The 14,970-nt window shown below is 38.7% G+C and overlaps 1 protein-coding gene across 3 annotated transcripts in view; it reads left to right on the forward strand.

The window, feature by feature from the left end:
* Positions 1-14,970, forward strand: part of LRBA (LPS responsive beige-like anchor protein) — a 777,374-nt gene that overhangs the window by 82,717 nt on the left and 679,687 nt on the right. For all 3 annotated transcript variants that reach the window (XM_055405330.2, XM_055405331.2, XM_088827977.1), the window contains exons 3-4: positions 10,153-10,384; positions 10,593-10,693. In XM_055405330.2, the coding sequence (XP_055261305.2) occupies positions 10,153-10,384; positions 10,593-10,693 (333 nt within the window). The remainder of the gene's footprint in view (positions 1-10,152; positions 10,385-10,592; positions 10,694-14,970) is intronic.

Genomic DNA, 14,970 nt, shown 5'->3' on the forward strand with positions numbered 1-14,970 from the left:
AGATGTAAGGAAAGCATGAGGCTAGGAGTCAGTCAGTCTGATTAGAGGTTTTGGCTGTGAATTAATTGTCTTTTGTTTCTCTATAAGTAGATGTGAAATAATTGATACATGTGGCACACCTGGTTCTTGTAAGGATTGCAGGCGAATTCTTTATCATTTGAGCCACCAGGGAAGTCCCAAGGATATAATGGAAATGGGAAATACTATATCTCTATAAGTGTCCTCAATATTTATAGAAACTATTGATGCTTCTGGGCATTCCAGCAAATGCTGATCAGTGGAAGGACAGGACAAAAACGTCAAAGGGGATAATTTTCAGTTCAGAATATTAAATGTCTGACTGGAAATTATAGTTGTTCCTCACAATGTTTGCTTTAATTCTTTTAATTTGCATGTTTAGAATTTTATGATTGTGGAAAGTCTTTACAGTCTTTGTTAATTTATTAGTGTAAGATCTCCCAGACCAGTCTCACTGTGAGATTGTGGTATGATATTTTTAGTCTTCCCAGGGTATTTCTGGTTGTAGTATACATTACAGAATACTAAGGATTAAACATTTCTGTTCACATCTTGTAATTTCCTTGTATTACACGCCTTCTCCATTTGATTCTGCATTGTTGTCTCTAGTCCAGGGGCCCCTGCCGTCTGGGATCTAATGCCTGATGGTCTGAGGTGGAGCTGATGTAATGATAATAGAAATAGAGTGCACAGTAAATGTGATGCTCTTGCATCATCCTGAAGCTGCGTCCGCCCCCAGCCCCCACCCCTAGTCTAGTGGAGAAATTGTCTTCCACGGAACCAGTCCCCGGTGACAGAAAGACTGAGGATCGCTCTAGTCAGTGGATTCTCCTTTTCTCTCGCCTTTGATATAAATGAATTAAGCTTTATTATTTTTTTTAGATTTATTTTAAGCCTTAGGATTACTAAAAACATACAGTAAAATCCATCCTTTTAGATGTATTGTTTTATTTGACAGATGGATATATTTTGGGTATCCAAAAACGATAATCAAGATGTTGAAGCTTTTATCATCCCAAAAACACCCCTTAGTGGTTTTGTGTGTGTGCCTGTGTGTGGTGAATTGTTCCTCTGTTCTCAGCCCCTGACACCCACTGATCTAACTTCTTTCCCTGTACTTCTTTCCTTTTTAGAGTGTCATATAAATGGATTTGAACATAGTTTCTATGTCCAGCTTCTTTGCCTTAATATAATGTTTTTGAGATTGATTCATATTGTTAATGGTATTGATTGTTGGTTCTTTATTATTGCTGATGAGTATTCTATTGCAGGGCTTCTCTATACAATATATATTCCCTATACAATATACTATTCTATTATATAGAATGTATATATATTGTATTATATAGATATATGCAGTGTATATTCTATTGTATTGTTGTACAATAGCTTGTTTATCTGGAGAAGGAAATGGCAACCCACTCCAGTGTTCTTGCCTGGAGAACCCCAGGGACAGGGGAGCCTGCTGGGCTGCCGTCTATGGGGTCGCACAGAGTCGGACACGACTGAAGCGACTTAGCAGCAGCAGCAGCTTGTTTATCCATTTACTGGTTGATGGACATTTGAATCACCAGTTTTGGGTGATTATGAACAAAACTAAAATTTCATGTATGGATCTTTTTTGGACAAATGCTTTCATGAAATGGATTGAACTTTTACTGTGGTCTTGACACTTCGTTGTTATATTGTTGACTGCCTACCTTATCTTTTGGAGAGAGATTGAGATACTTCAAGTAGGACTTCAGATTTCTTGCTTTTTGCACTGGGATATAATAAAAACTCAAGGTTATTTCCTTAATTTTAAAATTATGTAAATAATGAGTAATAGTTAAACCTAATGGTATATATCCTAAGGATCCATTCATTAAATGTCAAACATTGTGTGAAGATTAAAAAAGATAAAAAATAGTTTTTGAAATGGTTCCTATTTTCTGAGATCATTATCTATGCTATTTGAATAGAAAAGATTGATGGAAACTAGTTGAAGAAATTATTAAACCTTGAATATGAAAAAATTATACATGATATGATTAAAATATTAGGTTAAATCATATGAAATTGTTGTCTTATAGTCAGAAACATTTGACTGGGCCACCCAGATTTATGGTAGGCTAGGAAACTCAGACGGAGAAGGCAATGGCAAGCCACTCCAGTACTCTTGCCTAGAAAATCCCATGGATGGAGGAGCCTTGTAGGCTGCAGTCCCTGGGGTCGCTAAGGGTCGGACACGACTGAGCGACTTCACTTTCACTTTTCACTTTCACACATTGGAGAAGGAAATGGCAACCCACTCCAGTGTTCTTGCCTGGAGAATCCCAGGGACGGGGGAGCCTGGTGGGCTGCCGTCTATGGGGTCACACAGAGTTGGACACGACTGAAGTGACTTGGCAGCAGCAGGAAACTCAGAATGGTTCTTAGACGAGATAGGTCTTAAATTGGGCCTTAAGAAAATGTTAAGTTATGGTTCTTTAAATGATACAAGAAAGGAGGAAGCCAACTGCAGAGAAGAGCAAAGTTAATCTAATTTTCTAAAATGATAAATTTCTTTTGTATTAGACTAAATATTTTGTAATTCCTATGACCTGAATATATATATATATATATTAATTATAGTTTGAGAAGGAACAAGGGAAAATCAGAGTGAATTGCTGAAAGGAAAAAATTCTTAACCCCCAACCCTTACTGCTGAGAGTGTTTTATAATTCATAATGAATCTTAAAATAGCAGATTTCATTGCCAGTACCTTATAATGAGGATATATTTTAGACTCGTATGTTGTGTGAAATTTTTGGGTGCCAAATGACATTTTAAGGGTTGTAATTACTGTAATTCATAATGAACTTACTCCTTTTTTTCTTTTTTAACATAGATAGCATCGAGTTCATAATAGTCTCTACTTACATCAGTAGTAGTGAGAGAAACACCTTGCTGTCTGTACTTAGAGAAGTTAATATTCCAAGAGAGAGAAAGATTACTCTATAGGAAATTTTTTATCTGAAAGTAGATCTGGCATTATTAAAATAGGCTTTATCATGTTACTGTGGTACCTGTGGTGTTAAGTTTTGTGTCCGAATTGGGACTTTTTGTGTTCTGATCCTGAGGATTCTCTTTATTGATGACTGAGAGTGCTCTCAGTTGTTACAGCTGATTATGCCACCTTTCCTTCTCGTCAGTGTTTGCTTCTGGACTTGCTGTTGAGCATGTAATTGTCCTTCTCATGCACCCTCAATGTCTCTCAGCCTCTCTTCTGTATCTTCTATTTCCTTCTTTCTCACTCTCCTGCCTTCTGGGACTTTGCTCAGCTGTTTTGGTTCCTTGATAGTTGACCTAACTCTTTCTATTTTTTAACCTGTTTTTAATTTCAGTGACTGCTTACATTTCAGAAATTCTGTTTATGGTTGTTATTTTTCAAATCTGCTGGGATATCTTCCCTCTTTTCCTTCATAATCTTGTGTCTTTTTTTCTTATTTTCTTTCTTGGAAAGTCTCAACTACATAATTTTGTAATTATTTATAATCACATACTTTTGATAATTTTGTAGTTTGAAGTTCTTGAGCACTTCATGTTTTTAATAGCATGTCTGCTGACTCATCTTTATGCTATGTTGTTTTCTGTTGTGTTTTTTGATTTTGGTTTGTGAGTTCATTGGAGAGAATGCAGCTTTTTCTGAGAATGTTGTGTAGCCTGTGCCCTTGCAGGTTAAATTTATGTGTCTTTATGCTAGCCGCTCTAGGAGTACCTTCATCATGGAACCACATAAAAAATTTTTTTTATTGTGAAGTGTATCAAACAAACCAAAGATACATGTGTAAAATATATAAATATACATAAAATACAAATACATATACCTCACAGCAGATTTGTGATAGAACAGTATTAACATCTTGGAATCTTTTTATCCCTACCAGAAAAATTTTCTATAGCCTAATTTTGGTGTGAGCCATTCCTTCCCCTACCCTTTTTTAAAAAATAGTTGTCATCTGTGTTTTTATCTTTCAGCAGTTTTTTTTGGGGGGGGCCATGATATTAAAAAGCAGAGACATTACTTTGCCAACCAAGATCCGTCTAGTCAAGGCTGTGGTTTTTCCCGTGGTCATGTATGGATGTGAGAGTTGGACTGTGAAGAAAGCTGATTGCCGAAGAATTGATGCTTTTGAACTGTGGTGCTGGAGAAGACTCTTGAGAGTCCCTTGGACTGCAAGGAGATCCAACCAGTCCATTCTAAAGGAAATCAGTCCTGGGTGTTCATTGGAAGCTAAAGCTGAAACTCCAATACTTTGGCCACCTCATGTGACGAGTTGACTCACTGGAAAAGACTCTGATGCTGGGAGGGATTGGGGGCGGGAGGAGACGAGGACGACAGAGAATGAGATGGCTGGATGGCATCACCGACTCGATGGACGTGAGTTTGAGTGAACTCCGGGAGTTGGTGATGGACAGGGAGGCTTGGCGTGCTCTGATTCATGGGGTTGCAAAGAGTTGGACACGACTGAGCGACTGAACTGAACTGAACTGATGCTGTCTCAGAGGTTAAAGCGTCTGCCTGCAATGCAGGAGACCTGGGTTTGATCCCTGGGTCAGGAAGATACCCTGGAGAAGGAAATGGCAACCCCCTCCAGTACTCTTGCCTGGAAAATCCCATGGACAGAGGAGCCTGGTAGACTACAGTCCATGGGATCGCAGAGTCGGACACGACTGAGTGACTTCACTTTCACATGCTGTGTGGCATGTGGGATCTTAGTTCCCTGACTAGGGATTGAACCTGTACCTCCTGCAGTGGAAGCCCTGAGTCTTAATCACTGGACCTCCAAGAAAGGCCCTTAACAGTACATGTTTTATTTTGACAGCTTGAGTACCAATCACAGAACTATCTCTGTAAGGAAAAGTGCAGTCTGTCTCTGTTAAATGAAAGTGCTGAGAGCAGATAAGCTGAGGAGTTTCTAGGGCATGGTCTGGCTTTTTAAAGAGTTTCTATCTGCCCTTACTGAAATATTTAGTAGGAAGCATCACAGATGAACCTTAGGAAATACAGAGGTGTGAGAGTTTGCTAGGGCTGCGGTGGCTTAGTACCAGAGGTTGAATGGCTTAGACAGGAGATAGGAAGTACCTAGTTAGGGCCGTAAACTGTGAATGGGCTCTGTCCCGTTTCTGCTATACCTGCTACATCTTTGCGAAAAAATTTAGCAAGTTTCCTGGGAAAACATGTCTTTACTTTTAAGTATTAGAATTTTCTTGTATGATAGTCTTTCCAGTTTTGAAGAGAAAAATAATTAGTTTTGGTCTATATTTGTTTCTTGGCTGTTTGAAAATACAGGTGACTTAGGCTTAATCACTAAAAAGCATAAAACCTTTTGTTAATAAAATCATTATGAAGAAAATAATCTTTGTGCCCAAATAAAGTTTTAATATAAAACTTGTGAAGGTTTATTTAGATTCTTTGACTAATATACTTTATAATTTCTATAATCTTGTGCTTTAAACTATAACCTATACAAAGAATGTTACACCACCGTGAAGGTGGCTATAAAAATTGTTTATGAAGTTCAGGCAAAGACTAAAATATGTTGAAATGGAGAGTTTTGAAAAATGTTCTATATAGCAATGGAGACCAAATCATGCTAAAATGCAGAAAAAGACTATACATCAGTTTCCAGGCTACATTATTCAAAAAAATACAACCATAAAAAAGGTAATAAGATTACATTTTCACATTTCATGGCTAGTAAAGTGCATTAGGCTGCTCAGATATTCATAACTTACTGTGACATTTGGGAAGATTACATTCTGTAGTGCACAGCCATTACTACAGCTCAGATAATAACTAGCCAGTGCCTGGACCTGGATTATGATCCCTGCCTTTGGGGACAAATTTGTGTTTTGAAGGTTGATCAGCTTCAGATAACTATTAAAAGGGTTAACATGACATACTGTAGACCCTGTGCGTGCTTTTTAGGTATAATAGACATGCATACATATAGTATATCAAACATGCCACCAATGTATGTACCAATTTCTGCCATCAATTTTCTCCTTGAAAGACATGTTTTACAATATTTAAAGCAATGGAGAAATACTTAAAACACCTGTCTGGATACTGCTCTTACAGTATAAACTCAGTTTAAAAGCGGGTGAAATATTTGGATTTTTTTTTTGAAATTACTTTTCAAAAATTAATTCTGTAGCTTCTCGGAAGGGTGCATGTTGATGGTGATACACACAGATCAAAATGAAAGACTGATATAAGTAAGATTAAGGTGATGGCACGGTCACTTAGGCTATTGCAGCTGGTCTTTGACCTGCTTAGGTCAGTGTGCAGGGTGCCCTACAGTGTGTGTGTGCACTCCGGTGGCTCCCCTCCCCGTCATTCTCCGCATGCGCAGTTGCCTTTGCAGAGGCGACCCCCACTTCCTTTCTTGTGTGCCGTTCTCAGGTATATGTTTATATGTATATGTCTCATACTCAAATTGTAGCCTACTATTCACACTTTTCTCCATTTTGATTATCTCAGTTACACAATGTATTTTGGAGATTTTTTTTTTCTGTCAGAGCTGCCTCATTATTTTCAATTTACATATTCCATTGTATAAACACAACTTTACTAACTTTATAATGTCTTTATGAGGGGTATTGTTTCTTCTATTTTCTATTGCATGCTAAATGAAGTTCTTATATCTAACGTTATTACTTAAATGGACCTGTGAAATAAATTTCTAGTTGTTAAGGTAACCATTGGTGTCTGGCTTCTGTTTAGCATAATTCTTTCTGAGATGGATTCATTTTGTTAACTTTAATCAGTAGTTCCATTGCCAAATACATATCTCAGTTATAGCAGTTTTTAGTTTTCCTTGTTATCATCTGAAAATAATTGGAATTTACACCCCCGTTCTGATATTTATACATGTTGCTGCCTTTGCACTGAGTGTGACTTTTGTATCCAGAAGTGTGTCACGTGATGGTGGTGGTAGTGCATTTGTGACTTTCATGAAAACCATTCCGATTTTCCTTTTTGGGCGTAATGCTGACATTTTAGGTATATTTTATTATTAAAGGAAGTCTTTAAAATTAATGAACATAGAAATTTTGATGGAAATAGAAGATGAGAATTTATCTATGCCACAGTATTTACAGTTCCAGGTAAGATCCATTAATGGATGCTTAAAAGTATGATGAGAAACTATGTGTAGTCTCGAAGTATTCTTTATAAGAAAGCTTAATAATATGAAAATGAAAGATAATACCTTTAAAACAGAAAAAATCTGACAGATTCCTCCTTGAGCACGAGATCAAATCTAACTTCACCAGTAGTGGGACATACAGACATCACATACCATCTGAATAATATACCAGTCAGGTATCATATGAAATAGTAATACACTGAGAAGGACACATGCCATCTCTATAGAGTATTTTTTACCAAAAATACACAACTTGAATTCAAACATGAAAAATCATTCACATTATAAGACAGTCTTTAAAATAGCTGGCAAATCCACTTCAAAAGTGTCAAAATCATGGAAGTCAAAGAATGCCTGTGTAACTTGTCGTAGTTTGAAGACTAAGGAGATGCTGATGCTGGATCAGAAAAAGGATATTAGTGTGACAAGTCTTGCTCTTTGAGTAAGATCTGTAGTATTGTCCCTGGTTTTAATGACTGTACTGTGGTGATACAATATATTCACATTAGGGTATACGGGAACTGTATACTGTTTTTTGAAAGTCTGAAATTATTTCAGAATAAAATTAAGGACACATCAAGTGAAAAAAAATCACGAATAATCATAAAACCAAAAAAGTCCCTATTAGGTGTTCTCATGTAGCTTACAGAATTTTTGGGTCACCTTGGGGAACCAAGCATGTGTACTTTATAGCTGGGACCATGTTGCTAGGAGGATTGGCCCAGTGACACCAAGGGGTTCTTAGCACAAACACAGTTGTCATCTCCTGTGTCACCTGTTGCTGCTGATGATGCAAAGATCTGTACTCTAAAATCTCTGCCGTAGCTTTCCTAGAAGAACCACAAGCCTTCAGCACTGTGCTTGCCAAGCATTCTTATCTCCTTGCATGCGGATACTGCCTCCTGATTTTAATTTTTCCATTTTTTTCTCTTTCATGCTAGTGTTTATCTTCGACAGAACATGGGATGTGTATTCATTCCTGGCTGTAGGGAGTTTTAATTGATTCCCTCATTCTGAATCTTTTTTGCTTTTTGGAAGTAAACTCTATTTGGTCACGTCTATTATTCTTTGTATGAGATTTTGTTTTGTACAGTTCACTTTCTTATAATTCTTTCCTGCTTTTTGAGTTTAGTAAAACATAATGAAAACTGCATAATAAAGAAGTGTTCAGAAGGACTGGAGTGTAGGTAAATCATATATGTAACTATTCTTTAAAATATAGAGATCTTTAAAAAATCTAGTAAAAAAAGATAGGCCTGGGAATTCCTTGGCAGTCTAAGGACTCTGTTTTCACTGCTGAGGGCGTGGGTTTAATCCCTGGTTGAGGAACTAAGATTCCATGAGCTGCATGGCCATGGCCAAAAAAAAAGTCTGCAAAGGTAATTCTAAAAGTATTTTATTTCGTTTAAACAGTTGGGGTTTGTTAAAATTAAAAAAACCTTTCCCTCTGTAGGAGAATGCTGAGGGTGACATGGCAAGGTAGGAATAGGTCTCAGTACAGTTTTCTCTGGATGGATTTTCTGATAGCAATCTTAATGAAATAACATTTTTTTGATTACTGACTTTGAGTGTGTGTGAAGTTTATGTTTAAGTTATCCTCATTATTGATAGGAGGGATCAAAATCGATAGGTATATATGATAAACCAGGAATTTGACAAGTAAAAACTACAAGTTTTGTGTCCACTTTGAGCCTTTTTCAGCTTTTTATTTTTTGCTGTGAGCTCATACCTTGTACAGGTAGCAAAGGATCTTTAGGTTGCTGTGAGTAGCTTACAGTGTTAATTGCTCAGTCGTGTCCAACTCTTTGAGACCCATGGACTGTAGCCTGCCAAGTTCCACTGTCCATGGAATTCTCCAGGGAAGAATACTGCGTAGCTTACAGATTATCTAATTCATCGATGAAACATTGAATTAGAAGCAGTTATAGAGCTAAGTTGGAGAAGGCAACGGCAAGCCACTCCAGTACTCTTGCCTGGAGAATCCCAGGGACGGGGGAGCCTGGTGGGCTGCCGTCTATGGGGTCACACAGAGTCGGACACGACTGAAGCGACTTAGCAGCATAGAGCTAAGTTAGATTTTCATTGAGGCTTTGCTGGTGGCTCAGATGGTAAAGATGGAGAAGGCAATGGCAAGCCACTCCAGTACTCTTGCCTAGAGAATCCCATGGATGGAGGAGCCTGATGGGCTGCAGTCTGTGGGGTCGCTAAGGGTCGGACACGACTGAGCGACTTCACTTTCACACATTGGTGAAGGAAATGGCAACCCACTCCAGTGTTCTTGCCTGGAGAATCCCAGGGACGGGGGAGCCTGGTGGGCTTCTGTCTATGGGGTCACACAGAGTCGGACACGACTGAAGTGACGCAGCAGCAGCAGCAGCAGATGGTAAAGAATCTTCCTGCAGTGAAGAAGACTCAGGTTCAATCCGTGGGTCGGGAATATCCCCTGGAGGAGGAAATGACAACCCACTCCAGTATTCTTGTCTGCAGAATTGCATGGACAGAGGAGACTGGCTGGTTATAGTCCATGGGGTCACAAAGAGTGGGATACAACTGAGATCTTTATCAGTGTCAGTAGGTAGGGATTTACCTAAGACATCCTGTATTTGTTGAAAGTATTTCTATTTTTGTATTCTGAGTCTTGATTGACTGTGCTATCTTAACATGAAGATTTCTGAAGCTTTATTTTTTAGAGCTGTGTGTGTATGTGTTTTAAAGATCTTTTTAAAGATTCATGTCAGTGTATGGCAAAAACCACTACAATACTGTAAAGTAATTAGCCTCCAGTTAAAATAAATAAATTTATAAAAAAGATCTTTTTATTGTTGTAAGGGGTAGAGAAGAATGTATATGGGTAGTTAGTGCCAAACTAAAGCTTTGTAATGTATTCTAGTTACATTGAAGAAATGCTAATGCTTTTAATGTATTTTTTTCTTTCCACCCTCCGTGTCACCCCTGGAAGTTGGTAGGAGGGCAGTTTGATTTAGAAATGAATTTCATTATTCAAGAAGGTGAGAGTATCATCTGCATGGTGGACCTACTGGAAAAATGTGATATTACTTGCCAAGCAGAAGTCTGGAGCATGTTTACAGCCATTCTGAAGAAAAGTATACGAAATCTTCAAATCTGCACTGAAGTAGGCCTTGTTGAAAAAGTGCTTGGAAAAATTGAAAAAGTTGACAATATGATTGCAGGTATGGCTTTGTATAATACAGTGGTTGTGAGTAAGTTTGATTATTAAGTACTGTAGTTTTCTTCTTCAGTAATATTTAAGAGATACTGAGCATGTGACATGTACCTGGAACTGTATTGTCTAAACTCTTAAGCAAGCACTGTATATTTTAATTCTTCAAGAAATAGAAGCAGCTTACTTATCTTATTTGTTGCTTTCTTTGTTTGCAGATCTTTTAGTTGACATGTTGGGAGTGCTGGCTAGCTACAATTTGACGGTTCGAGAACTAAAGCTGTTCTTCAGTAAACTTCAAGGCGATAAAGGACAATGGGTAACCTTAGATATTCTTTGATATTTGAAAATATTCCCCTCCCCAACCACATTAGTGGCTTTTAAGCAGTAGATATTGCTGCGCAGGGCTGAATGTCAAATTGAGCAGACGATATCATTAGAATAGCGTTTAGACTTACAGGGCTGATTTTGCTGTCACGTGACACCGTTGTGGACTGAGAGAACTCAGTGTTCCAAGAAGGTTGGTGATTCGGTCCTTCTTTGAATGATTGATATTTCAGATATACATTCAACATTCACTAGAGGAAAAGGCTAAGGACAGAGAAATAAAAACGTTGGGTAGCAGCACTAGCTTCTCTAGCAATCTGAGTATTTTTAAGTGTGGCCCTTAAACTTGAACAATCCACTCAGTGAACCGAAGCCATGTGGTTTACTGGATCCACTCTCTCTAGGTGCATTTTCATGGTCCTTTGCAAGGGATGGTATTGGTCAGTTCAGTTCAGTCGCTCAGTCGTGTCTGACTCTTTGCAACCCCGTGGACTGCAGTATGCCAGGCCTCCCTGTCCATCACCAACTCCCGGAGTCCACCCAAACCCGCGTCCATTGAATCTGTGATGCGATCCAACCATCTCACCCTCTGCTGTTTCCTTCTCCTCCCGCCTTCAATATTTCCCAGCATCAATGCTTTTCCAATGAGTCAGTTCTTTGCATCGGATAGTCAAAGTATTGGAGTTTCAGCTTCAACATCAGTCCTTCCAGTGAATATTCAGGACTGATTTCCTTCAGGATTGACTGGTTGGGATCTCCTTGCAGTCCAAGGGACTCCCAAGAGTCTTCTCCAACACCACAGTCCAAAAGCATCAATTTTTTTGGCACTCAGGCTTCTTTATGGGCCAACTCTGCCATCCATACATGATTACTGGAAAAACCATAACTTTGACTAGACGGACCTTTGTTGGCAAAGTAATGTCTCTGCTCTTTAATATGCTGTCTACGTTGGTCATAACTTTTCTTCCAAGGAGCAAGTAATTTAATGGCTGCAGTCACCACCTGCAGTGATTTTGGTGCCCAAGAAAATAAAGTCTGTCACTGTTTCCCCGTCTATCTGCCATGAAGTGATGGGACCGGATGCCATGATCTTCATTTATTGAATGTTGAGTTTTAAGCCAGCTTTTACATTCTCCTCTTTCACTTTCATCAAGAGGCTCTTTAGTTCCTCTTGGCTTTCTGCCAGAATGTTGTTGTCATCTGTGTATTCGAGGTTATTGATATTTCTCCCTGCAATCTTGATTCCAGCTTATGCTTCATCCAGTCTGGCATTTTGCATGATGTAATCTGTATAGAAGTTAAATAAGCAAGGTGACAATGTACAGTTTTGACTATATATTGATTATATTTAAAATTAAAGTGTAATTTCAGTTCAGTTTATTTCCGTTGCTCAGTTGTGTCCGACTCTTTGCAACCCCATGAACCGCAGCGCTCCAGGCCTCCCTGTCCATCACCAACTCCTGGAGTTTACCCAGCCTCATGTCCATTGAGTCGATGATGCCATCCAACCGTCTCATCCTCTGTCGTCCCCTTCTCCTCCTGCCCTCAATCTTTCCCAGCATCAGGGTCTTTTCCAGTGAGTCAGCTGTTTGCATCAGGTGGTCAAAGTATTGGAGTTTCAACTTCAACATCAGTCCTTCCAACTCAGGAATGATCTCCTTTAGGATGGACTGGTTGGGTCTCCTTGTGGTCCAAGGGACTCTCAAGAGTCTTCTCCAGCACCACAGTTCAAAAGCATCAATTCTTCGGCGATCAGCTTTCTTCACAGTTCAACTCTCATATCCATACATGACCACTGGAAAAACCATAGCCTTGACTAGACGGACCTTTGTTGACAAACTGATATCTCTGCTTTTTAATATGCTATCTATGTTGGTCATAACTTTTCTTCCAAGGAGCAAGAGCGTTTTAATTTCATGGCTGCAATCACCATCTGCAGTGATTTTGGAGCCCCCCAAAATAAAATCAGCCACTGTTTCCCCATCTACTTGGCATGAAGTGATGGGACTGGATGCCATGATCTTAGTTTTCTGAATGTTGAGCTTTAAGCCAACTTTTTCACTCTCCTCTTTCACTTTCATCAAAAGGCTCTTTAGATCTTCTTTACTTTCTGCCATAAGGGTGGTGTTATCTGTATATCTGAGGTTATTGGCATTTCTTCCAGCCATCTTGATTCCAGCTTGTGCTTCATCCAACTCAGCGTTTCTCATGATGTACTCTGAATATAAGTTAAATAAGTAGGGTGACAATATACAGCCTTGACGTACTCCTTTTCCTATTTGGAACAAGTCTGTTGTTCCATGTCCAGTTCTAACTGTTGCTTCCTAACCTGCGTATAGATTTCTCAAGAGGCAGGTCAGGTGGTCTGGTATTCCCATCTCTTTCAGAATTATACTTACAATTTAAGTGCAGATCATAGTTAAAATTTTAAAGATGTTGGCTTAGACATATATTATCTAATATATATAGCCCAACATCTTTTAAATTTTAAGTATAATCGCACAGATACACATTTTTGAAGGTCGACATATAAAAAGATTAAGCCGGATTTCCCTGGTGATTCAGTGATTTAGAATCTATCTTGCAATGTTGGGATCCCACATTCTGAAGAGCAACTAGTCCTGTGCACTGCAGCTATTACAGAAAATCTGTGTTACGTTGAATGATCCTGCAGGATGCCTGATGCAGCCAAATAAATAAATATTATAAAAACAGATTAAGCATGTTAGTTATAGGGGATAGAGGGAAAAAAATAATGAAGTATTAATAAAACAAGAGCAGGGCTTTGCTCAGTCATTATATATCTTTGGCATCACATTAATGCTGTGAAAAATCCCTGTATTTAAGTGTGTATCTGCCTTTTTGATTATTACTTTAGCATAGATTTTTATGTATAGAGCTAGTGTATCAGTTTTTAAAGATTATTGAAATATGAATGCTAAATTGTTTTCTGAGAGGCTTTCCTAGTATTCAATCCCCTAGCAGCGTCCGTGGAGTAAAGTGCTCCTCTTGTGTTCTTTTTAATTGGTTGATAAAAAAGGAAAATTTGAGGAATGATTTCTGTAGATGAAACTGTTACAATATTACATTTTTATTTTTGACTGTAGATTATTTTTGGTAATTTCATTTTAGAATTTACTTAGAACAATGTGATTATAGTAACTTACTACACTTTTATAATTGAACAGTGTGGTTAATTGGAAATTTCTTGATCACACTTATTAATGCTGCTTGCCACTTAACATTTGGATAGAAGATTGCCAAACTCTTCTAGTTAGGTTTTTTTTTGGCTGTGCTGGGCGGGTCTTCGTTGCTGCTCGGGCTTTTCTCTGGTTGTGGCGAGCAGACTTCTCGTTGTTGTGGCTCCCTTTGTTGGGGAGCACAGGCTCTTGGGTGTTGGGGCTTCAGTAGTTGTGGTCTGTGGACTCATATTTGTGGCGCACGGGCTTGTTGCTCCATGGCATGTAGAATCTTCCGAGACCAGGGATCAAACCCATGTCTTCTGCATTGGCAGGCAGATTCTTTACCACTGCGCCACCAGGGAAGCCCCTAGATATTTACTCATAATTTAGACCAGCTACCAAATAAGATGAAGGCAAGACTGTGATTTCATTTGTAGTTTGACACTGTGTTGAACTTTTAACTTTTGAGAGGAATGCACTACACGTTATTCTATTTGCTTGCAAACCGATTTAAATTATTATCTTGTTGTCCTTTGCTTTTCCTTGTAAATATGAATATACCTTTTTGTTTTAGCTGTTGGCTGTTGAATTAGAAGAGACTTGTGGATCAAAGAGTCATTAATCAATCAAATGTGATGTTACAACTTTTATACATGCTCCATAGTAGAAACATGTTGTAGAATGAAATGTGGTAGGGAGATTTGATCTGTTTTCAGAGGTCAGGATGACTGCCCTGGGAAGTGACCATTAAGATGAGCTTAAAGGATGGGTAAGATTTCTTTAGTTAAGGCAGGGTGGGGCTAGGAGTGGGGATCGTCCTCCTGAGATCGTTTTAAGGAGAATAGTTTGTGCTCAGGCTCTTTATGGGAAAAAGCTGTTATAGATGGAGTGCAGTTCAGGATCTTTTGGGTCATGTTAAGGATTCTGGTCCTCTCTTTTAGAGGCAGTGAGAAGCTACTGGAGAGATAGAGTTGTATAAAGTTGAAAGTGTCGTAATGAAAAGCTTCGACTCTGGAATCAGATTGCGTGCTCATCCCAGTTACTACCTGTATGACCTTGGATATGTTCCTCTGCCTCAAATTCCTCC

Source organism: Moschus berezovskii, chromosome 19, assembly GCF_049115385.1.
Source record: "Moschus berezovskii isolate FMDL1 chromosome 19, NW_MosBer_1.0, whole genome shotgun sequence".
Taxonomy (NCBI): Eukaryota; Metazoa; Chordata; class Mammalia; order Artiodactyla; family Moschidae; genus Moschus; species Moschus berezovskii.